At 36.0% G+C, this 23,634-nt stretch overlaps 3 protein-coding genes across 5 annotated transcripts; 2 read left to right on the forward strand and 1 right to left on the reverse strand.

Annotated features, from left to right (window-relative positions):
• LOC18771694 (delta(14)-sterol reductase) lies at positions 5,124 to 10,255 on the reverse strand. 2 transcript variants are annotated; one of them, XM_007202019.2, is made up of 13 exons: positions 9,965 to 10,255; positions 9,758 to 9,875; positions 9,555 to 9,625; positions 8,794 to 8,850; positions 8,382 to 8,473; positions 7,706 to 7,753; positions 7,426 to 7,546; positions 7,241 to 7,287; positions 6,747 to 6,828; positions 6,394 to 6,470; positions 6,175 to 6,294; positions 5,639 to 5,713; positions 5,124 to 5,556 (listed from the first exon to the last, which is right to left on the reverse strand). In XM_007202019.2, the coding sequence occupies exons 1-13, from the start codon at positions 10,010 to 10,012 to the stop codon at positions 5,403 to 5,405; spliced, it is 1,110 nt and encodes a 369-aa protein (XP_007202081.1). In that variant the 5' UTR covers positions 10,013 to 10,255; the 3' UTR covers positions 5,124 to 5,402. The 2 variants fall into 2 exon arrangements, with proteins under 2 accessions (XP_007202081.1, XP_020424847.1); XM_020569258.1 differs by lacking the exons at positions 9,555 to 9,625; positions 9,758 to 9,875 and having other exon boundaries at positions 9,965 to 10,174.
• On the forward strand, positions 17,688 to 20,262 carry LOC18769165 (tocopherol O-methyltransferase, chloroplastic). 2 transcript variants are annotated; one of them, XM_007202234.2, is made up of 8 exons: positions 17,688 to 17,829; positions 17,950 to 18,019; positions 18,103 to 18,512; positions 18,626 to 18,798; positions 18,955 to 19,059; positions 19,154 to 19,357; positions 19,499 to 19,601; positions 19,877 to 20,262. In XM_007202234.2, exons 3-8 carry the CDS (start codon positions 18,140 to 18,142, stop codon positions 19,978 to 19,980), a joined length of 1,062 nt encoding a protein of 353 aa, XP_007202296.1. In that variant the 5' UTR covers positions 17,688 to 17,829; positions 17,950 to 18,019; positions 18,103 to 18,139; the 3' UTR covers positions 19,981 to 20,262. The 2 variants fall into 2 exon arrangements, with proteins under 2 accessions (XP_007202296.1, XP_007202293.1); XM_007202231.2 differs by having other exon boundaries at positions 18,161 to 18,512.
• Positions 20,856 to 23,075, forward strand: LOC18769371 (protein CDI). The gene is made up of 2 exons (XM_007204655.2): positions 20,856 to 21,244; positions 21,924 to 23,075. Exon 2 carries the CDS (start codon positions 21,951 to 21,953, stop codon positions 22,719 to 22,721), a length of 771 nt encoding a protein of 256 aa, XP_007204717.1. The 5' UTR covers positions 20,856 to 21,244; positions 21,924 to 21,950; the 3' UTR covers positions 22,722 to 23,075.

Raw genomic sequence — 23,634 nt, forward strand, 5'->3', positions numbered from 1 at the left:
CTACTCAATCACCTTGTCTATCTCCAAATCACAAGTTGAAACGAACCACAGAGATATGAAGTAGATCTAAAGCATGAGCTCCAAATCTGCAAAAATAAGACAAACAAAATCAACCAATGTGATATATGTGACATTACTTTTTTAAATGTAGATGTGCCAATATGAAGTGTATAAGTGGGGAGAAATAATCATTGAGGTTGAAGTTTAGAAAGTTATTTGATGATAAGGCTAGACATAGTGTAGAAGAAAGTTTGGCGGAGTGGAATTCTAAATATTATATTAGTTTTAGTGCTAATCAAGTTAGGGTTGACTAGTATTAAACACGAATACAAAATAATGCGACTTGGTTGTGACCCCTAATCCTATTCTATATTAGGTTTTTTTTTCTTTTTTTGTGATAAAGGCCATAAGTTGCATTCATAATGCAAGCACAAAGGCCATCAGTCACAAGAGCTTATACAAATACACATAGCCACAAAGGGTTATTACAAATATAGAAGCACAGTAACAACAAAGGGTTAGTCCAAATACGGTCACACATGGCCAAAAAAATTATGGCCTAAAAGCCACTAGTCTGGAAAACCAGGTAAATACCTCCACACACCAAACTATATCTACAACTACAACCTTTAAATTCCCACAAGTTGAAACTACAAGTAGAGACTAGACTACAAACAAGTACCAAACTCACAAAGAGTTTATGCAACTACTACAACTTAAGCAACTGCAAAACACACGTAAATAAAACCGCTTAATCACTTTGTCTATCTCCAAATCACAAGTTGAAACAAACCACAAATATTTGAAGTAGATCTAAAGCATGAGCTCCAAATTTGCAAAAACAAGACAAACAAAAACAACCAAGTGCAGCCAATAAACTAGCCAAAATGGCAAAACAACAAGAAGCAACCAAATGGGAAGCAAGAGAATGGGAGGAGTAGAGAGAGAAAAAAGGGGTGGCGGCTGAGGTTACTTTTGCTAGGGTTTTCTCTCGTTCAACGCTTTTCTTTTAACTTATAGTTAATAATATGCAATCAGTGGCGGAGCTAGGATTCTTAGCATGGAAGGGCCAAAATTTCAAAATCACTTTCACATAGTTTTTTCATCTTCAACTGGGAGGGCCATCACTAATCTAATTGCAATAATTATATTGCTATGTCGTATATTTTATAATACATTATAAGAGATTAAAAATTAAATAGGGGGGCCAAGACCATGGCCAGCCTTGCTATAGCTCCGCCCCTATATGCAATTGCATAATTTTCATTGACTATTCTATACTATTCTTTGCATAATATGTATTGTGGAATTCTTTTAATGTGTACAATTTCTAAGGCACTTTATTAGTGCGTCTGTGAAAATCCTCCTACCTCTTCCTAAATTTGGCAACAACAAAAAAGTGTACAATCCAAATCTTGTTTTTTTTCGTTCTACCAGTCATACTATTTCAAGTCATGCACAAGACTTCTCCTATTTTTCTTAGCTAGTACCATAAAATTGTTTTATCTTAATATGGACATAAACAAATAATTATTATAGGAATGCACTTTGAAAGCGCCATTATGAATTTATCTACATGCAATTTCTCTCTACGTACAATCCAACTTTCATTTGTTAATGCATTATGAGTCTAATACGCATTAACAGTTAAAAATCGCTTATTTAGAATTCTTAACAATCATGTCATTATGAGTCTCATATGCAATTTCATTTATATTTTTTTTACAAGAGAAACATGCAAAACAATTTTTTGGAATGTTAATAATAGTTCCCTTATAAATTAAATGTATAATATATATATATTTTTTTTATTATAAATGGTTCTTGAGGTTTATGAAATTATTACCTTTCGTCTCTAATAATTTTTTGGTGACACTAATGGTCCTTAAAGTTACCCTCCATACATCAAAATGATTCATGCCATTATGAACAAAATGTGACTATTTTAATGTGTGGAGGATAACCTTAAAGACCATTAGTGCTATAAAAAAAATTAAGAACGAAATATGATAATTTGACAAACTTCAGAGATTATTTGTGATAAAAAGTCAATATATAAACTTCAGTCACTCTCACATGGCCCTATAATCTAATATCTAATGATTGGATTCTGACAAAAAAGTTATCTCACAATTATTTTATGCTAAAATTATCTCACAAATTGTATTGTTTAGTTACGAAGAAAGGTTAAGAAAAAAATTATCCTATTTTTTCATTGGAGTTAAGAAATTATGTGCATGTGCTTTTAATTTGATGTGACGTGGTTAAGGTTTTTTAAAAGAATGATTTCTAAGATGATGGTTGTGAGTTTAGATATAATATGATGCCCTCAGTTTTGTTTTATGTCTTCTTTATCTTTATTATCTATTTTTAGTATTGTGATGTATTTTAATGTTCCCAAGAAAACAAATGATTTCTAAAATGACGGTGATGAGTTGAAATATGTGTCTTTTTGTTGTGTCTTTGTGCGTCTCCTCTTCATCTTTCTAAAGATTTAGAAGTGGATTTTTGTGTGTGGAAATGTGGCAATATGTGAGTGGGATTGGTGCACCACTTGTGCACGCCGTCTTGCGGCAGCTTAATTTGGTGCACCTGTCTCACTGTTCAATTTGTCATATTTCTCACTTTTTTTTTTTTTGTTTATTTCATCTATCTTTGCTCCCTCTTTTCCCAACTTTGTGTAAAATTTTATTGGGTTGGTGGGGTTCGCACATAGTTTAAGTTTGGCGGATATATATATATTTTAAATGTTTGAATAAACTTGCACGTGAACGAATGATTGTTAATTATAAATACATACGAAACTCACAATGCATAAACGAATAAAAATTGTCCAATTAAGCGTGCGTGACTTTCCCAGGCAAAACCCCAAATACCTCCACCCATTGATTCAGAAATCAACTAGGCTGAAAACTTTAATTTTAAAATGAATTGAAAAACAAAGATAAGAAAGATGTGATTGTAGGAATTTCTTGCATCTCTTGCACTACCGCTTAAAAGAAAGACCATTACGCAAGGCAAAGTTTGACAAGTACCCATACCTACCTACCTTCCTATATGCTTCATCACATTGGGTTTAGCTGCCTGCCTCTCTCTCATCTGTCTGACTCAAACATCAGTGAGTTTTGTACCACCAAGCAGGCTTGACAAGTCCACATGTACCTCTGTCGGCAAAGAACTACACTATTACATAAATTATCAGCTTAAAAACCAAAACAAATTATACTAATTTGTATTGAATTTGATGCTCAATAATCAAATCAAATATGCAAAATTGGAGCACTTGTGTAAAAGATGCTTTAACGTCTGTCTTTCTAAAAGTGAGTGTACTGTGTGTCTCTGTGCCTCGACCTTATTATTTTGGTGCTATTGCGTGTGACCGCTATAAAACTTTTTTACTGATTTTGGGGTGCGTTGGGTTGTGCTCACTCCATTTGGGTCAGTCTATCTCTGAAATTATAAGAAAGTCCACTTTGTTTGGGTCCGTTTATTCTCCGAAATCATAAGAAAATCTGAGTATAAGTAATAAGAACCAAGATGCTCGCATGGTTCTATCTATTTTCGAAATCATAAAAAATTCTATGCAAGTACAAGTAGTAAAAATCATATTTGAAATCATAGGAAAGTTCATGCAAGTACAAATAATAAGAACCAAAATACTCACTTAGGTATATTTATCTTTGAAATCATAAGAAAGTTCGTACAAATACAAATAATAAGAACCAAAACGCTCAAGAAGTTGAACATGGAAACGTGACAGAGATGCTAAGAGATTATACTAAACAATGCTAGCCAAAGAGGGAAAATTGTTGGAGAGCATAGAATTTCAATCTTAAAACTCTATTGTTGGACTGTACGTGCTCCACATCATTCAATAGTACTATTTCGCTGATTACTAATTGGTTTTGGGTGAGAAGCTCGGACTTCTACATGTTAAAACCACATTTTGGACTGCACGTACTCTACGTCTCGCAAGCAGGTCTAACCCATAGGTGTGCGGAGCTGGATGACTGCACAGGGCTCCCAGAAAAATGGGGCAGCTTAAAAAACCTTTTAGTCCAATAATTAAATAAGCAAAAAATGTCTTTTAGGTGAGTGATTTATGCATTTTGGGCTTTATCCTAAAACTTTTTTTTTTTAAAAAAAAAATTTCTTCATATAGTGGACCTCTTTTATTTAAACTAACCAACATAGCACTTAAATGTGGAATCTTTTACAAAAGAAGCCGAGTGTTGAACATACAAGGCCTTACCTTTTATTTTTGTCCAGGACCTCCAAAATCAATAAACCAACCTTGAAATGAAGGGTAGTCGTCCACGTGTTTAGTTCAAAGTCCCACAACATGTAAAATGAGCTTATTGTGAGTATAGTATCTCCCCTTACGTATTATCATTTATCTTGAATTGAATGCTCTAAACTTTTACAAAATGTGATGTATACCCACATTCTTCATTAAACCTTATGAATCTCACCCCATACAATCCTCCAATCCAAATTCTCTTATTCTTAGAACAATTTTTGTAATTGAAAATTTCTTTCCGAAAGGTGAAAGGCAAGTAGAGATAGATAGGTAGCGTAACCCTAGACTTCATCTACAATTTCCAAGTTTACAAAAAATGGAAACAAAATCAAACAAATCATGTACAGGTGTAACAATTCTGATTATATGAGTTGGTCCCAAAGATGAATGCATCATAGACTTAGTCCAAAATCATCGCCCCTCCCTCTGCGCCCTCTTTTTCGTCCTTTTATTGAGTAGGGAGGGACCACATATTCAATGAAATGCCATCAAGGGTTGTTGGTAGTACTATTTACATGTACAACCCTTCACTGCATAATGCCATAATGTTAGCCAAAAGAGGCAGAGAGAAAGAAGCATCCCTCCTTTTTTTTCTTCGAGTGATAAGAATCGATTAAAGATATAAAGAGACAAAAGGATGACAAAAGAAAGGGCCACCCCACCACCCACCTATCTTTTACTCATTCTCTGTCTTTGTGCATTTGACTGATGTGCCCAAACAAAGTAATTGAAAAAGCTAGCTCAACTACCCCAACAATTAATTATTGGGTCCTTTCATTATGCCTTTGTTAATTAAAACTAATTAGTGAATCAAGAAGATTAGTAAGGGCACATTACTTCCATGAACATGGGCCAGGTGGCCCAATTTGTTTTTCAATTTTTTCATGACATTGACGAGGAACATGAGCTATATAACAAGGGCCATGATAGTAGTTAAATGTGCAAGCATTTTGTCAAAAAAGATGCACTACTCTCTTCTTTTTTTTTTCCTGAAATAACTCAACAGTCAGGAATAAAGTGATTTCATAGTATAAACAAGAAAGCATGAGGTCCACTGCAGCTAAACTTGATGATGCGTTTACAAAGCCCAGAGTCTGGTAGCTTAATAAACATAAGGCAATATTCTCCATGGGACAAGTTTGCGGTATTCTGCCCAGATTTCTTTGTACTTCTCTGCACAACGAGCTTCATCTCTTCTTTCTCTCCATACAAGCAGAATGAGAAGATAAATTGGATAGAAGTACGGAACTGGGGAACTGCAAAACGAGGGACTTTTAAATATGGAAGTCTCGTTTTCTATGAAAGCTATCAACATTGGTAAAGGAATAGGTAAACTACCTTATCCCACACGGCAAGCTGAAAGACAGTGCAAGTAACAAATCCCCAAGGTAATTACAGTGCCTTGCAATTCCCCTTCACCAAAATAATCAGAATATGAGAAAATGGTTGAAGAATGATGAACTTTATATATATTTTGCTTGTAAGTAGCATTGTGAATGTAAGGAACAGAGAGTTAATTTTATGAAATATAATGCATGTAGCTTCCCCAAAGAGAGAATGAGTGAATAACAACTCAATACATCATCTAATTCATTTTTCAATTACTTGACCTTTTGTCAAGTTAAGATTCCATCAACAGCCAGTCTAGGCAGGTATTCCTCCTACCAGATTGTATTAGAGCCCAATTAAATGGGTTACTTGGTTCACCTCACAGTTTGAAACATTGCTGGGTGATTGATTCAAATACCAATAGTGCTTAATTGACAGATCAAGTCATTTCACTTGACCTGTTGTGCTTAATTGACAATAATGATGAGAAGAAGAAAAGAAGAAAAGAACAAGATGATATAGAAGGTGGTTGAGGTAAATCTTACCAATAACCAGAAGCAAGCAACTTTCCCCCAATGACCCTTGCAGGCCTACCCCATATAGGTGCTTTAGGATTCTTCTTAAAGACATGCTTTTGCTTGTTGGCTCCTCTGAATACCATGTACCTGACCAGTATGGATTTTATAAGTTCAATGTTAGCAAATACACAGAGAAATTAGGTTATAACGCTCCGAATGCCAACTACAAGTTGATGGGAAGGTTACCCGATCAGAAAAGTCAAACAATTTGCTACAACAGCAGCTGTTCCTAACTCCACCTTGTTACTCAGAAGCCACCATCCCTTTAACAAAGGAAATAACAAGGCAGAAATTTATAACAATGAAGAACACAATGGCTAAGGGTTTCAATGTTGCTTTAAATCACTCTTCTGTTTCACAGAATCTATAACAAATATGTTTTATCTTTTACAGTTCTACGACAACGCCCAGTCTGAGTTCTCAAACAGAAGTGTATGCAAACACACCAAATCAAGTATTACAGTGTGATCGTATGGGTGGGAGGAAGTAGGAAAGAAAAAACCAGTTGAGTTATGTAAGCCGTAGTTCAGGTGACATGCCTGGATGCTAAAAGTGAAAGGAATCCACACTAGATCTCCAAATACAAGCATGAAACCCAGTCTCTCTGCAATTATGTCCCATCTGTAAAAGGCAAACCATGTGAAAATAAATAAATAAATGCAAAGACAAATGTAACGACCCAAATTGGCATGTTATTCAATCATCACAAAGACAGTGAAGAGAATGCATGAAGAAATATAGCAGACCAAACTTATTGAATTCTTTCCTCAATATCCAAAAACACAAATGAAAATGGATAGAGGACTAGAAGACAGAGGGAAAAATAAAATAAATGGCTATAGCAATAAAAAATGTCAGAATCGTGTGTTCAGCATATTTCAGAAAAATGTGTGTGGCAGATTCTGTCTGGGGAGGGAATGGGAACCCTAGGATATACAGGTGAGAAAAGATTCTTGATAATGTAAAAGCAAAGGGTGACACAGGATAAAACTAAGTTGAATGATTCAGCTAGACGTCATGGTAATGCACTTACGTGGAGGTCATGTACTCCTCATGAAAAAAGTAGTCCAGGATGTATAACTGGAAAAAAGAAAAAGGATAGAACTTTCAGCAATCACTTACAACAAGTAAACTAAAGAGTATAAACTATATACGTACAATTTTGATAGACAGAGAGAAACAAATATTATACACATATAAAATGAGGTCCCAGATTACCGCACAGAACAACTGGAAGAGGATCATGGATTGACTCAAGGTGCCATCTTGGATACTTCTCGCAAGAACCGAAAGGTTGATAAAAAGCCAGCCCATCATTCCAGCTCTAACAAAGAAAAATCTACAGAAGAGAATATCATCTTTATAAGCTTCATATAAACATAATACAAGAAAGATAAAATAAGGTCTGAAATTAAAAGTAATTAAATAATTATATTGGTGTATGTTAGAGTGGCTATATGGAAAGCATGCCACAAATATTGAAGACTGGATTACATACTTGAGGTCGATGCCCATAAACTGAGGATTAAGCTGTATTCCAAACCACCTATTAAACAAATTTAGAGTGTCCGTATTAATATAACTGTAAGATGCATTCAACAAGGGATTGAAGCAAATACAGGAACTGAAAATTTCATTTTTAAGACAACAAAGGATACAAGTAGTCAATCATTGCCTGTTATGAATCGGTGAAGACAAAAATCATCAAAACATTAACTTATTTATGTTCGTTTTCTAAACCACAACATAAATAATGACTTTTCAATCTTTAATATCTGGTAATTATTTTCACCGGTTGAAAGAGTATTCCAAAAAGATGATTTTGAATCAAAACCTGTTTGAAACCAAGGAGGTTTTCGATTGTATTAACATGCAGATGGCACAGAGTTAGGATAGGTTGGTAACTCAAGGTTTAAACGTATCAGTCCTAAAATCCCTCTATAACATCTGTTCCTACCATTTTTTTTCCTTGCTACCAATTATCTAATTGAGAAAATGCAAATGTTATAAGGCAGGTAAAAATAAGTGCAGACGGGGCACTATATATATATATATATGCTCATCTGAATTTATATAAACAATTTTTAACTATTCACTATATCATATACGAATATAAACCAGTTCACCAAATGGAGGGATGGCTTGGAATAAGTTAGACAAGTTGTTTAAACTACCAGTCATGTAGAAGGTTCCCTGTCACATGAGGCTTTAGGGAAGAACCTCGGTTGCTCGACTTGCAGCCAGCAGCGTAAAGTACCAGTGTGACCTATCATTGTATGAAATTAAAAGAAACAATTATACATCAATTTTGATAAAAGAAGACAACTTAATAATGATGATCCAACACTCATTGATGGAAGATGGAAGATATGGCCTCACAAGGTTAACTAAAGAAGCTCAACTTTTAAGTCACAAAATTGTCAGTCTGAGTTGAAAACAGAAAAGAAAAGAGAGTTTCATTTTATCTTAAACAAGGATGCCAGCACAAGGTTTGTTCATGTACTTCACCAACTACAACACCAATGTCTATTTCAAATGCTACAACTGAAACATGGACTACTAAATGTCAATTGCTTACGGACTTACCAGAACACTAAACAGAAAAGTTGTTGATAACAGCTCAAATCCTCTGTCTGATATTGCCTGCAAACATTCTTTTGAAGTTAATATTATTCAATTTTTGAAGCATAAAAACACAAAAACTGATGACAACATTTTTAACACTATATCTCCATTAATTTATTTATACAACTTTAGGATTCAGGAGAGAGATATAGAGATTTGTATCCCTGGAGAACAGCAAAGCTACATATTATGATGTATCAATCTGGTTCTGTTGCATGGAGCTGGACCCATATTCAGGAAAGTGAAATAACCCCTCTCATGGCAAAAAAAGAAGAATGATATATAGCTGGTGGATTGGAAGTTTAGAGATAGGATGCACTCAAATGCATATGGAACCACCTTCATCTTTCCAGTATGCATTTCAGGTTTGACAGAGTTTTCAAATTGGTGCTCAACGCTGGATATGAAAAGTGAAAGCATTCAAATTTTTGTCACTTTCCAAGAAAAACCATCAATCCTATTTTGGGTTACTAAAGTGATTTTTCTGTATGACAGTTGACACTTATTCAAATTTAAACCAAAATGTAGATACAAATATATCATCTTCAATTTCCACAACATGATCAATTGCATGTGATATTACAGAATATGTAAATGGAAATTGGAAGCTGGCTGTAAATGAACATGACATTAATTAGCACTCTCAAGAACCATCAGCCCAAAAACAGTCACTACAAGGAAATTGATAATCCAAAAAACACAACGAAGTTATGACCGCATACAGTAAGTGATACGAAATCCATCTTAGCACCAAACCCAAGAAGCCCAACCAGCAACAGAAGCGATAGCAGACCTTACAAGGACAACAAAAGAAATTGATTTTTTAAGTCAAAATACATCACACTCTCTAAACCACAGCTACTCAAGCAATTAAACAAACAGATAGTGTGTGTGCAAGTATGAACATATTTAAAAAGAAACAAACCATTGCAGCGATAATAAAGACGAGAGCCATCTGGTAAGGTGGCTCCGGGAACAACTTTGCCGGGCAATATAGATCCGGCAATGGACAAGTAAGCAAAGAACAATGCGAGTATAGCAACCTGAATATTAAGGATCAATTAATTGATTAACTATAACAAAATTGGGGATGGAAGAAAAGGTGGTGATGGGTTTAGAGAGGCATACTTACAGAGTTCCATGAGGGAATTAGGAGGTGGAGAACATGACCCAGATCCATAGTTGCAGAGAATAAGAGCTACTCAAGTAGGCACTTGATATACTCTGCTTCTTTCTTATACGACGCGACTGTTTGACAGAAATGATTCTCTTGTTGCCTATTGGTGCCCGCCTCAGTTCTTCGCATTTTTAAATGCTTGGTTTCGCACTTCGCTTTTTTATTTAACAGAAAATTCAATGGCGAGGCATTTGGTTCGCCAAAAAAAATAATTTGGGATGACAAATTATTTGAGAAAATGAAACCCACTTTAAGTTTTATTTTCATTTCTCGTGGGAAATCAAGGAAATATTAGTTATGTGTTTATGACTAATTTACTCTTATTAATAATTTAAAAAGTTGTGAGAAATAAAGTCAATAATTGCATAACTCATAATTTAGGAGTGTAAATTGGGAACCTAAATAAATTTTGTTTTCAATTCTTTCATAAAAACTGAATCTGGGAAGAAAAAAAAAAATTATTTCGTGGTTTCTTTTTCACATTACTAAACAGTTAAATTTAGGCCCGGGGCATGGGGTGTGTGGAACTAATGCTAGCAAAAAAATGGGGAGTCCAATAAGTATACCAGCAACAAAGTGTTGTAAATATATAAAGTGGAGCCCACCTCCATTAGAAGATGCTTGCCTATAAATAAGGTTTCCCCTACTTGTAATACACACAGAGATGAGAAGAGAAATCAGTTTCTATACTTTCTCTCTATCCCAATTCTCTCTACAATTTCCTCTTGATTTATAACACGTTATCAGCACGAGAAGCTCTCAGGTATAATTTTTGTGATGCACTATTATTTACACTATTAACCAATATAATACTGTTATTTTAATTTACCAATAATTTAATTTACAAGCAATTTATTTTACCGCACATTTAATTTTATTTAAGATATGGTGTGGAATTAACGTCCATATAGCAAGCAATTTATTTTATCGTCCACGCCTTTACTTTTATTTAAATGTATGGAGCAGAATTAATGCCCATACAAGCACGTTTACTTTATCGCAAATTTACTTTTACTTAAAGTATGATGTGGAATTAACCCTCATACTTTATGAATTTACTTTACCACACATTTAATTTTATTTAAGGTATGGTGCGGGATTAACTTCCATACAGCAAGCAATTTAATTTATGAATTTATTTTACCGCACATTTACATTTATTTAAAGTATGGTGCAGGTTTATCGTCCATACCAGTAATTTATTTACCAGCAATTTATTTTATGGATTAATTGTGCTGTATGATGAGTTTTTACAGTATGCAGATCAGGACCAGAAGTTCCTTGATCCTCATCATACAATTACATCAGGACTTGAAGATCCTTGATGATGATGTTAATATGAGAGCTGGCAGTCTCTCCGGTACTATATTTGTAAACATGTGATTGGACTTGAGGGTCCTTAATCCCTGACATGTAAATAAGGACCTGGGGTTCCTTAATGATGTAACAGTACCGTATTGGTTCATAGTGCCGTACACATGGATAATAACTGTACTGGCAAATGTACTGTACACATGAATAGATACGTATTCATGACTTGATGAATAGTTTCGGATATATGAATAGTGACGTATACATAAATATCAACCATTTTGGGTGAACCGTCACTATATACAAAAAGGGAACCTGCAGTTACTTAAACTCATGGATGAGCAATTAAATGAGATGCCAGAAGTTCCTCAAGATATGGACAATTATGTAAGGGCTTGAAGTCCAGAAATATATTTTGTGAATTCCGGTAGTTAAGAATACACCGTGAAATGGATAATATCAATATAAACCTCAAATGATGAATTGAGGCTCCCCACATATTTTGATATATTTGGGCCGGAAGCACATGGATTCAAATATATAAGAAATCCCGAATTTGAGGTTGTGGGTATATAGTAGTTAATGCTCTTCACTACTATATTGCGATATTATCATAGCTTTTACTCAATTCATATTTCATGTCCATTTGAAAAAGGGCGAATAAATTCTGAGTTTGTGTTTAGCCCAGGCCAAAAGTTCCATACGTTGAAATATGAAATTTGGGAGAGTCGATGTGGTTATTTGAACCTATAAGAAACAGGGTTCCAAACCGTCATTTTGAAAAGACGTAAAAACCACAGGTGCAAGTTTAAGAATGTGCGCAATTATTATAACAGGAACATACAACAGATAGATTTTTTCCACCTGCAATGAAGGTGCAGGCCCTGTAAAAATCTATAAAATTACATTATGTTCTGGAAGCCTCTGAAGGAAGAGGACGGCGCCTCTTAAGCTTAGCCATGAGCCTCTCGTGGTCTCCCAAAATTCTTTCATTGGAGACCTGCAGCATGTCTAGCCTTCTCAGTGTATCAACGGAGTACGAACTCACCAGTTTCAACAAGGAATTATTCTCTCCTTTAAGTTTCTCAACCTCCTGTTGAGACTCATGAAGCATTCTTTGAAGAGACGAATTTTCAGTTGTTAGCCTCTCAACCTCGTTTGCTCTGGCATGCAAACGATCAACCATGTTAGAAACAGAAGTAGCACTCTGAATGCTAAAAGCCATTGAGTCATCAATAGCCTCTTCCTCAGATCTCCATGTCAACAACATTTCATCCATTGGAATAATGAAATTCCTAGCTACTATGACAGCAGTAGCATCATTCATCATCACAGAATCATTAACTGTGAGATGACGATTTTGGGATACAAAGGATGGACGCCAAACTTTGGCATCATTGGTAGTTGTGGGAGCATCATTTAAATTGAAATAATTTGGGCAGGAAGAAGAGGAAGCCATTTTTAAGAAGGTTTCGAAGAAAGTCTTAAGAAAACTAAAGTTTCAGAAAATGAAGGAAGTTAAGTTGAAACGCAGTTGCTCCAATCAAGTTTTGCAAAGGCAATATCTATAAGAGGAAATATGGCTACAGTTTTTCAGGATCCCAATATCTTCTCGGATCCCCATATTCTCTTTTTCTTTCTCAGATTCCAAAACTCCACGCTGCCTCCATTAATGTTTGTCGGCACTTTCGGCGTCTTCAAGTATTATTTTCGTCAAAAGCCGATCTTGCTTTGCGGATTTCACAGAGCTACTTTTTCAAAAGTACCCCGAGAATCTCGCAATTTTCCTATGGTTAATTTGAAATTCACCGGTTCTACCTATTCCTCTTATTTGTGTATAAATGTGTTACTAACGAAATTTTCTTTGCAGAAGACATCCAGTTTTCTCCATACCTTGTGATGCGATATCTACTTATTTTTCTTATCAGTGAGCACTCAATATGTCCGAGAAGCAAGACTATCTCTGATCATCCATTCAGGAAGCGAGACTATCCCTGATCACGTTTCCGCCACATCAGGGAACTGTGAAGGCGACCTTATGCTCTAATCTCCGGAAGTTCTTCTAGTCTAGGAGAAATGAGAGCTTGTTGTTTGCTCCCACCAGCTTCCTTCATTGATTGCTGAGCTTGTTGTCTGCTCCCACCAGCTTCCTTCCCTGATTGTTTACCTTCTCTTGCAATCAATATCACAATTTTTTTTGCATTTTTTCTCTTTTTGTAACTCTCTGTTCATAAGAGATTTTATTTCTTTAGAATGAACATCTGAAGAAAAAAATCCATAAAGTGATCCTAACTCTGAGGGTTATTTGTTTTTGACAGAGAAAAGAGTTGTGATTTTGCTTTTGCAGGATATAACTAGATCATCAAGCGCTACATTATATTTACTGGGCCGATACGAGCTTGAATGATACTTGAGAAAAGTTTCTCCCACCTAAGGATGTAAGCAATATTTGTGTTATTTTATGCTTATATACTTATTTGATATTTTATCTTAAAAGGTAACCAAATGGGGAGATAAGTCCGTTCCAAAAGAATGACTTGTATGTATCCATGAATTATTAATGCAAATTTTACAGATTGCAAGTTGGATACATTGATAATACACTGCACATATTAAAGTCTCATAAGAACAGAATATGGGTATAGCAGTGATCAATATGATGCACGCATGTTGCGTAGCAAATGATATGGATTGAAGTTCCGAAAGGACAATCCTTTGACATGTCAATATTGATATTGTGCACGCCTAATGCGTAGCACATTATATGGGTTAAAGTCCCATAAATTAATTGACATGTATGCATTAATCTGTGGCATGCCTGCAGCATAACAGATGTATGGGTTCTGAATGTTCCAACTCCCAAAAATGGAGATTTTCCACGCCCTATGTAAAATAACGCTCCATTGGAGGTTATAATCCACATTCTCGCATAATAACAGCCCCCTAGAATGGCTTGGGTACCCAAAAGCAAAGAAATGCTTATAATTGATGCATGCGCATGCAAATGAGAATGATGGGATCATGAATTGATGAATGATAATTTTTGATTTTGGAGTAGCTACTCAAATCATCAATGGGCTGTGTTGATTGGAACCACGTTCAATTATTAAATATCGACAATATCATTGGCCAAAATGGAATGAGGCAATTCCATTATAGATGAGAATGAACGTGAAAGAACAAACCCACAATACGAACCCCAAAAGATGTTAATACTGAAAGTTATACTTGGGTGTTCGGAATAAAAGGGAATATACCTACTTTGTATGACACACTGTTTCTGGCAGAAACAAGGAATGTTGGGTTTTCTCCATATTTACAGATTCAATTGTGCCCCCCTTATTACACAATTACGGAGACCAACATATTATCTTTAAGGGTTATTAAATACACGGAGCATATCGCCAGAAGCGATTTTCTAAAGATGTATAAATAGCTGGGTTAAAGTTATATAATGTGTCATAAAGTTTAATCCCTTTTAAACAAAATCCGTTGAGAGGATTGAAATTGCATCAAGCAAGTCCCTAAAGGACATGTGCTTGAAGCACAAAATCTGTACTCAATATTAATATGCATAAATTACCTCAGTGAGTACATTGATTATAATGTGATTGCAACACATTAAAGCTTCTGCAGAATTCACGAAATATTTGTCTCGACTTAAAAATCGAGCATTATGCCAACGAGATTCTTGCTTATACTAAGAGAGTCTTATCCGTTGGTCCTTAAATGTTTTTCCGGAAGTATACTAGACCAGATAGAGCTCAGCTCCATCACCACCACTTTGGGATGATACTATGAAAATTTTTATGGTCGCTTACTGGACAAAAGCTAGTCATAAATTTTTCAGGGGGAGATATTCACAAAGGGGAGCGTGGTTTTAATAAAGATCTCCATACACTGTACTCTTTTTCCTTCATCCAGGTTTTTATCCCACTGGGTTTTTCCTGGTAAGGTTTTAACGAGGCAGTGTCGCTCAAGATTGACTCATAGAAGCAGTGTCAACTACGATATTCAGAAAGGTGATCAACAGTATGACTTAAAGATATTTTGCCAAGCATCAGGGGGAGTGTGCTATCAATAAAGATCTTCAAACACTGTACTCTTTTTCCTTCGTCCAGGTTTTTATCCCACTGAGTTTTTTCTGGCAAGGTTTTAAAGAGGCAGTGTCGCACGCGTGTCAATATACATAGAATTTTATGTTACACATGATTATGTACTCTTTTTCTTTTTGACCAGTTTTTATCCCACTAGGTTTTTACTGGCAAGGTTTTTAACGAGGCATATTCCATATCATTTGTGGTCTCCAAGGGGGAGTGTTGTAAATATATAAGGTGGAGCCCACCTCCATTAGAAGATGCTTGCCTATAAATAAGGCTTCCCCCTACTTGTAATACACATAGAGATGAGAAGAGAAATCAGTTTCTATACTTTCTCTCTATCCCAATTCTCTCTACAATTTCCTCTTGATTTATAACACAAAGGCCTTTTATGTGAGAAAGTAATGCTTTTTAGACTTTATTTTGAACTTTGTTGGGCATTTTTCTTTAACTTTCATATCATGGGTCTTTTTTACTTAAACTAACCTACTTAGCACCTAAATTTTAAACTTTTTATTATAATTTTTGTTCAAAATGAGATAAGTGATAAACAAATAAGTCCTCATTTTCATTTTTGTCCAAGGCCTCCAAAATCAATGGACCGCCCCCGGTTAAATTCATTTACCCATGAACCAAATGCCTTGTGAGTTTTTTATTATAAAAAATAAAAGAGAGAGAAAGGGTGGAATCATGAATTTTTCAACGGGTGGACTAGTTAAAGTAGGCTTAAAATCTAATGATAATTTTTCTTGTACTTTAAAGTTTTTATATAAATAAAATATATATTAAATCATATAAATCACGATAGTTCATAGTTCCATTGACTAATTTTCAATAAGCTTTAACATAAAATAAATACATATTAATCCCCCAAATCGTCATCTTCCACCTCAAGATTGCAGTTAGGGGTGGGCACGGTTCGGTTTGGACCGGTTTTTGCCTCAAATTAGAATCGATCCAATACTATTCATCCGGTTTGGTTCAGTTCAGTTTTAATAAAAAAAATTTCAAAAACTGTCCGGTTCGGTTTGAACCGGTTTCGTTCCGGTTCGATTTGGAACCGGATTATAAAAATTATTTTTTTAAATTGCTTTTTAATACAATTCTCAACTGAAATTATTATTTTACTTGAAAATTAACAAATTATTCAATTTCATATAAAAAAATAAATATTAAAGTGAGAAAAGAGAGATATTTTGACATTGAACTTGGATAAATATTATGTTTTTTTTAGTGAAATTAAAAATATAGCATTAAATATAAATATATATTGAAATTATATATTTTTTTAGTTTCACCAGTTCGGTTCGGCCCGGGTCGGTTTTTGAAGATATGGAACCGGATTCGAAACCGGTCCAAACCGGTCCGGTTCGGTTTTTGACCGGTTTTTCACTTTTTGGTCAACTCGATTTTTTTCCGGTTTGGTTCGGTGCGGTTCGGTTCGGATTTTCGGTTCGCCGGTTTGAGTGCCCACCCCTAATTGCAGTTGTTGTCGCCGCCTCCACCAACTGGTTTGAACGTCTACCTTTGCCGCACCGTGAATAATTTCTGGATCCGCCAGTACTTAAGGCTAGCTAATTGAAAAAGGTGTTGTTAAAATGAATTATGATAAAAACAAATTAAGGGTGCACAATAGGAGAAAATAATAACATGTAGAGAGTTAAATTCATGAGTGTTTACTAAGGGATTATGTTTCTTAATTGAGCAGATAAATTAATCTAAGATGATTATAAGCCTACAAAGTTGAGTGGACAATGGGTTACTAAGCTACATTTGGGTGGACTACTAAGGGTTTCTGGAGATGAATCACATGAAAGGAGGAAGGAGAGGAGAAAGGAGGAAGGATTTGGGGATAAGGAGGATGGTGGATGGGTGGTTGTTTTTATTTATATTATAATTTTTTTTATTAATTGTTTAAATGATGAAAATACAATTTTGTCCATGCACACATTTAACATGTGCAATTAAACTGACAAAATTGAAAGATGTGACCTGATTTATTAACGATTGCAAGTATAATTATGAAATTAGAAAAATTAAAAATCACGGTAACTAAAATGATTTCGGGCCAAACCCAACTGACCAAAACTGTAATTAACCCAACTTTTTATGTTATCAAGAAAACTAAATTATTATTTTTTCCGGTCAGAAAATATTTGGCCTCGTCTGACATGAGTCAAACTGCACGCTACAAATAGAACAGAAATGTAACTAAAAAATATTTTATTTATTTATTTGATAAAGATTTTATTTTATTTTTTTAGTTAAAAGATTTTTTTTCCAAGAGCCACGTACTTTCCAGAACAGTCGCTCACTAACTGTTCCTCTTCCCCAGGTCTATCTGCTCTCTCTTTCATCGAGCCTCTCCTGGTAGAGCTACAGGCTTCAAAACTCCATTAGCAATCACCAGTAAGCAAATTAAACCACTCAAAGTGCTAATTTTGAGCCACAGATTATTGGGTTTTTGCAGCTTTTGCTGTCTAAATAAGCCCAACTGCATTTTATAATTAACTCGTCTTCCATACGTAGGTTCTGAAACTGAAAGCAAAAACTCTACCGCGAAGAACGGAGGACTGGTTCACTGAGAAAAATTATCAAGGTGGTCTCTGCCTGCAACACTTCTCTCTGTTTCTGTGTGTTTGACTTTTTGTTATTAATCTCTGAAATTTCAATTCAATTCAGATCTGTGAGTTATATTAATTTGTTCTATTAAGCCCCCATGGCATGCTTATCGTACCAGACGTGTGCGTTGATGTCATCGTCGTCATCATCAACACCAAAGACACAGTCTCGCACGTGCCATCTTCGTGTTCGTGCGAATACAGTAGTAGCTGGAGCGAGCTCCAAGAAGACGAGTGGGTTGAGGAGATTGAACGCGGTTGCTGAGACGGCGGCAATGGAGGTCGCGGAGCTGAAGAAGGGGATAGCTGAGCTGTACGACGAGTCGTCTGGCTTATGGGAGGACATCTGGGGCGACCACATGCATCACGGCTTCTACGACCCAAACGCCGACGTTTCGGTCTCCGCGCCAGACCACCGCGCTGCCCAGATTCGCATGATCGATGAAGTCCTCCGATTCGCCGGCATTTCTGGTCTCTCTCTTTCTCTCTGTCTCTTATCTTTTAATTTTTTAAATTGCTGTGATTAATTAGTTATAATAATTTTGGATTAAGATTGTAATGAAGGTTGTAATTTTTGGTTGCAGAGGAAGCCCCAATCAGAGGTCCTAAGAATGTGGTTGATGTTGGGTGTGGGATCGGGGGCAGCTCCAGATACCTGGCAGGTAGATATGGGGCCAATTGCAAAGGCATCACCCTCAGCCCTGTTCAAGCTGAGAGGGCCAATGCTCTTGCTGATGCTCAAGGGTTGGCCAACAAGGTACCGATGTGTCCTTTATCCTTAAGCTAAGGTTGAAATGGTTGAAATTATTTAGAATTAAACTATTTTTTTCTGGATTCACTCATCATGGACCTCATCACGTATTTAATTCAACGAAATTCGTATTCATTATGTAACAATGTGAAAGGTTTGCAGGCTTCCTTTCAAGTTGCAGATGCTCTGGATCAACCATTTCCTGATGGGCAATTTGATCTGGTCTGGTCCATGGAGAGTGGGGAACACATGCCTGACAAAGCCAAGGTTTATTTTCTCCTGAAGTTCCAAGTACTTGTTCTTTTGTTATTAATCATGGTCCCCTCTGCTCCTTAGCCCTTACCCAAGAAATTCTCTGCAGTTTGTGAATGAGTTGGTTCGAGTTGCTGCCCCAGGAGCAACAATAATATTAGTGACATGGTGCCATAGGGATCTTGGTGCTTCTGAAAAAGCCTTGAAGCCAGAGGAGAAAAGGCTCCTGGACAAGATATGCAATGCTTTCTATCTTCCTGCCTGGTGTTCTACTGCTGATTATGTCCAATTACTTCAGTCTCTATCCCTCCAGGTATTTACTTGCTCAAAATTGGCTGGTCGGAAGCTCCTTTAAAACATGTCAAGTCATTTGGGGCATGAGCCCCATCTTTTTGAGTGAACAACTTGGTGTCTATGCACCAACCTGCACTGACATCTGAACCTTCCATGGCAGGACATCAAGGCAGAAGATTGGTCTCCGTATGTTGCCCCATTTTGGCCAGCTGTTATACGTTCGGCATTGACATGGAAGGGTTTCACATCGCTCTTGCGCTCCGGTAAACTTAGCATTTCTTTTATCTCCCTTTAGGTTCTGTTTGAACCAATTGAATTCATTTTCTGACAGGTCTTTGTTTGCTCACCCTCTTTAGATATGCTCAATGTCTGTTCAATTTGCCCACTAAAACTTTCAAGGATGCACATTTTCCTACTTCATTATTCAATTTTTGTAGCTGCATTAAGATTATGTTTATGTGTGCTTAGAGCTACAGATATAGTCTCAGCTTTCACTTAATCCATCTATTTAATTGTGTTTCTTGATTGAATTGATCAGGAACAAAAACAATAAAGGGTGCATTGGCAATGCCATTGATGATCCAAGGTTTCAAGAAGGATCTTATCAAGTATTCCGTGATTACATGTCGAAAGCCTGAATAAACACTGCAGTATGAGGATGGCAAGAAACAGAATCTATGGCTGCATCTATCTTTTCCCAATAGTATGTGCCTGTGAGAGCCATCTTTTCCGATTATGGGACGATTTCTTATGGTCATCATGTACTTTACTTATGGTTCTTCTGGATAGGAAAATGAACGATTTGCAAACCACAGTAATAGTATTAAAACTCTTGGGTATGCTTATTAACGAGATCATGTAGATTTCAGTGTAATCACAGATTCACAGCTATGACCAAATGTTATGGCGCCTTGCTTAGAGTCACAATTGACTTCCGACCGTCATGATCAACCATACATAACTATAGAGTTAAATTCAATTTTCCTTTTACCTTTTTATTTTTACAAATGAACGTAGATTTATGTTCCTCAACGGCTCAAGCATGCGAAGAAAGCTCTTCGAGCTTCTCTTATGTTATATAAAGGTTTGTTTTGTAGAAAGGGGCTAAGGAAATTTTAAAAAAACGAAGACCATTTTAGATTAAGGGCTAATTTTGGACTGTAAGCGAATTTATTAGAATCATGTTGAAACTCTTATTAAAAATTCAAGTATCTTTTTTGGAAAAGTATCTTGTAGTCCTCCTCCAAAAAGCGATCTGCTAAACATTGTGAGGAATGCTTATTCCAAGTTGTCTTGCATTTGATTCTCCAAGTATAAAGAAAGTATCTCATTTGCGTTCGATGTTGGGAAAGAATTGATCTTCATATGGAATTTTGGTAACCAGATTACTCAATCTTGTGGGCGGGCCGACATGGCATAGTGAGCATGAACACTATGGGCTTCTTTCTTGTAGCAAATTGTTTTGTTTGTGCAGAGCAGATCATCAAAATTAGAAATTAAAAAAGAAAAATGAAAAATGAAAACAGGTTTTCTGATTAACTGTTATACGCGGTAATCCAACCCACCGAATCACAGGACAGACGGGGACAATATAGTCAACTTCAGACTTGAAAAATTACTAATTTTAGAAGGCTGGGAATTGAATTGGATCTCATCCTCCCTATATATTTGATGGGCACAAACCACAGTCCACACACTGCGCTGCCGCTCAATTCTCGCTTCTTCGCTCAATTCTTTCTCTCTCTCCCTCTACGCCATTGATTTGAAAATATCTTTCTCAGTCTCTTCTCTTATAAATTTTGTCAGAGACTTCAACAAAAGAAGAAAACAAAGCACCGCATTGAACGTGCCTGGCTTTTATCTTTTTCTTCCTCCTACAACAAGATCTGCGTCATTTCCAGTTTAGGTACTGCTCTTTCTCCTTTTACTTCTGCAACTGTGTTTATATTTCTGCGTTTTTTATGCCTAGGAGTTTAGTTTCTGTTTATGTTTTATGCATTTGCTTCGAAACCAGAAATGGGATTTTTCTAGAATTCTTGTCTGAATATCTTTGCTGCTCTTTGATTTATGCTGATTCACTCACATTTGATACATGCATTTGATTTTACTTTTTTTATTGCCCAGAATCCTGAATTTTGCTTTCTTGGGTTGGATTGAAACTGAAGAAAATTAAGGAAATTAAATGCTCCAATCCTGAATCTTTTCTTATTGATAAAATTTAGTTGATCCATTCCAATAGATAAGTGTAAGATCCATGGATTTTCTTCATTTTCTTGATGACCAAATAAGGGGTAATATATGCACACACACAAGTGTTCTTGTTGTTTCTGATGTCTTAAATCTCCAACAATTGCAACATTTTCTTTGTGAAGGTGTTAATTTAGCTTCTCTTTAGTTAGTATATTGTTTCGGTGGTTCCTCGTAGATCTCTTTGGTTTCGTCTTTAAATTTCGATTCAGATCTGTGAATTGTATGCTTGGTGGTAGTTTATGGCAATTGGAGTAATATCTTTCCTTGTTCACCTATAAATTGTTCTAAATTCGTTGTCTGAATAATCTTTTGCATGTTTTTTCGATTCTGAACAGAGTGAGGTACAATCCTCATCAGCTAAGATGAGTTTGAGTGATGGGAAGATTCATCCAGTGAGTTCTAATGGAGACATTAAGGACAAGCCCTTCAAGATCTTTGTGGGTTATGATCCACGTGAAGATCTCGCATATGAAGTCTGTCGCCACTCCATTTTGAAACGATCTTCAATCCCTGTTGAGATCACACCAATCAAACAATCAGATCTGCGGAAGGATGGCCTCTATTGGCGTGAAAGAGGGAAGTTTGAAAGCACCGAGTTCTCTTTTTCTCGGTTCTTGACTCCACATTTGGCCAATTATGAAGGTTGGGCAATGTTTGTGGATTGTGATTTTCTTTACCTTGCTGACATTAAGGAGTTGAGAGACTTGATTGATGAAAAGTATGCTATAATGTGTGTTCAACATGATTATACTCCAAAGGAGACAACGAAAATGGATGGAGCAGTGCAAACTGTGTATCCAAGGAAGAACTGGTCTTCCATGGTGTTGTATAATTGTGGGCATCCCAAGAACAAGGTTTTGACACCTGAGGTTGTGAACACAGAAACAGGTGCTTTTCTTCATAGGTTTTCATGGCTTGAGGATGGTGAAATTGGGTCCATCCCATTCGTTTGGAATTTTCTTGAGGGACATAACAAGGTTGTTGAAAATGATCCCCAAACACGCCCCAAGGCTGTACACTATACTCGTGGAGGACCATGGTTTGAGGCTTGGAAGAATTGTGAGTTTGCAGACCTGTGGTTGAATGAGATGGAGGAGTGCACGCAGGAAACAAAGAAGAAAACTGAAAATTAGAAAGAATCAGTAGCCGACGTTCTTCGTTTTAAGTTTGAGATTCATTATTGAAGTTCATTCTATCCTACTCTATTTTTTTATTTATGTGAAATGTGTTAAATAAATCCCAGAAGAAGTTAGGTTGAGTTTACTATTGTTACTATTAGAACTGAACTAAAAATTTCTTCTACATAGACCTTAGTTTGTTCAGAGGGTTTACATTCTGTCTTCTGGGCTGATATTTGGTAATCTTGTAATTCTATTTATTCAGTTTTTTCATTGGAACCATAGAAATATATTTGTATAATTTGCAATCGTCGGTGTATAACTGCTGATTGATGAATAGAATGTGTTGCAATATTTTTATCAAAGGAATTTCGGTGTGCAACGACACCGTTTGGATGTCAATACTCAATCTTTAGGTTGAATTTGGTGTTTCAACCCTGACCAGCCCAACCAACAACTCGGGTCTGAGCCTTTTGATACGTGTTACTTCTTCACTCTGCCTTTCGAGCCATTTTTGTTCGTAAAATAGTTAAAAGGTTAAAATTATTTCACTTTTCGTTCGAAAATTTATTTATTTTAATCACTCGTTAAAAGGGATCACTTGAACTCCAGTTCTATTTGATCTTTAATTATTGAAAAAAAGTGGTGTTCCCTTCCCACACAGAAAATTTTAGCTGTAAGTCGTATGGTAATTCATCTCTCTCGTCACATGATTTGTAATTCGCATGTTAATTTATCTCTTTCAGCCCATGATTAAACACCCTTAGATATGGGCTTTATTTTGTCAAAGGAATTGGGTGTACAAACAAAATACCTTTTTGGGTGCCTTAGGTTTAATTTGGTATTTCAATCCCTACCCGCCCAAAGCAACTCGGGTTTGACACGTGTCAGTTGTCAAAGGAATCACTTCCTCACTCTGCTTCACACT

The sequence above is a fragment of the Prunus persica genome, chromosome G7 (genome assembly GCF_000346465.2).
Source record: "Prunus persica cultivar Lovell chromosome G7, Prunus_persica_NCBIv2, whole genome shotgun sequence".
NCBI lineage: Eukaryota > Viridiplantae > Streptophyta > Magnoliopsida > Rosales > Rosaceae > Prunus > Prunus persica.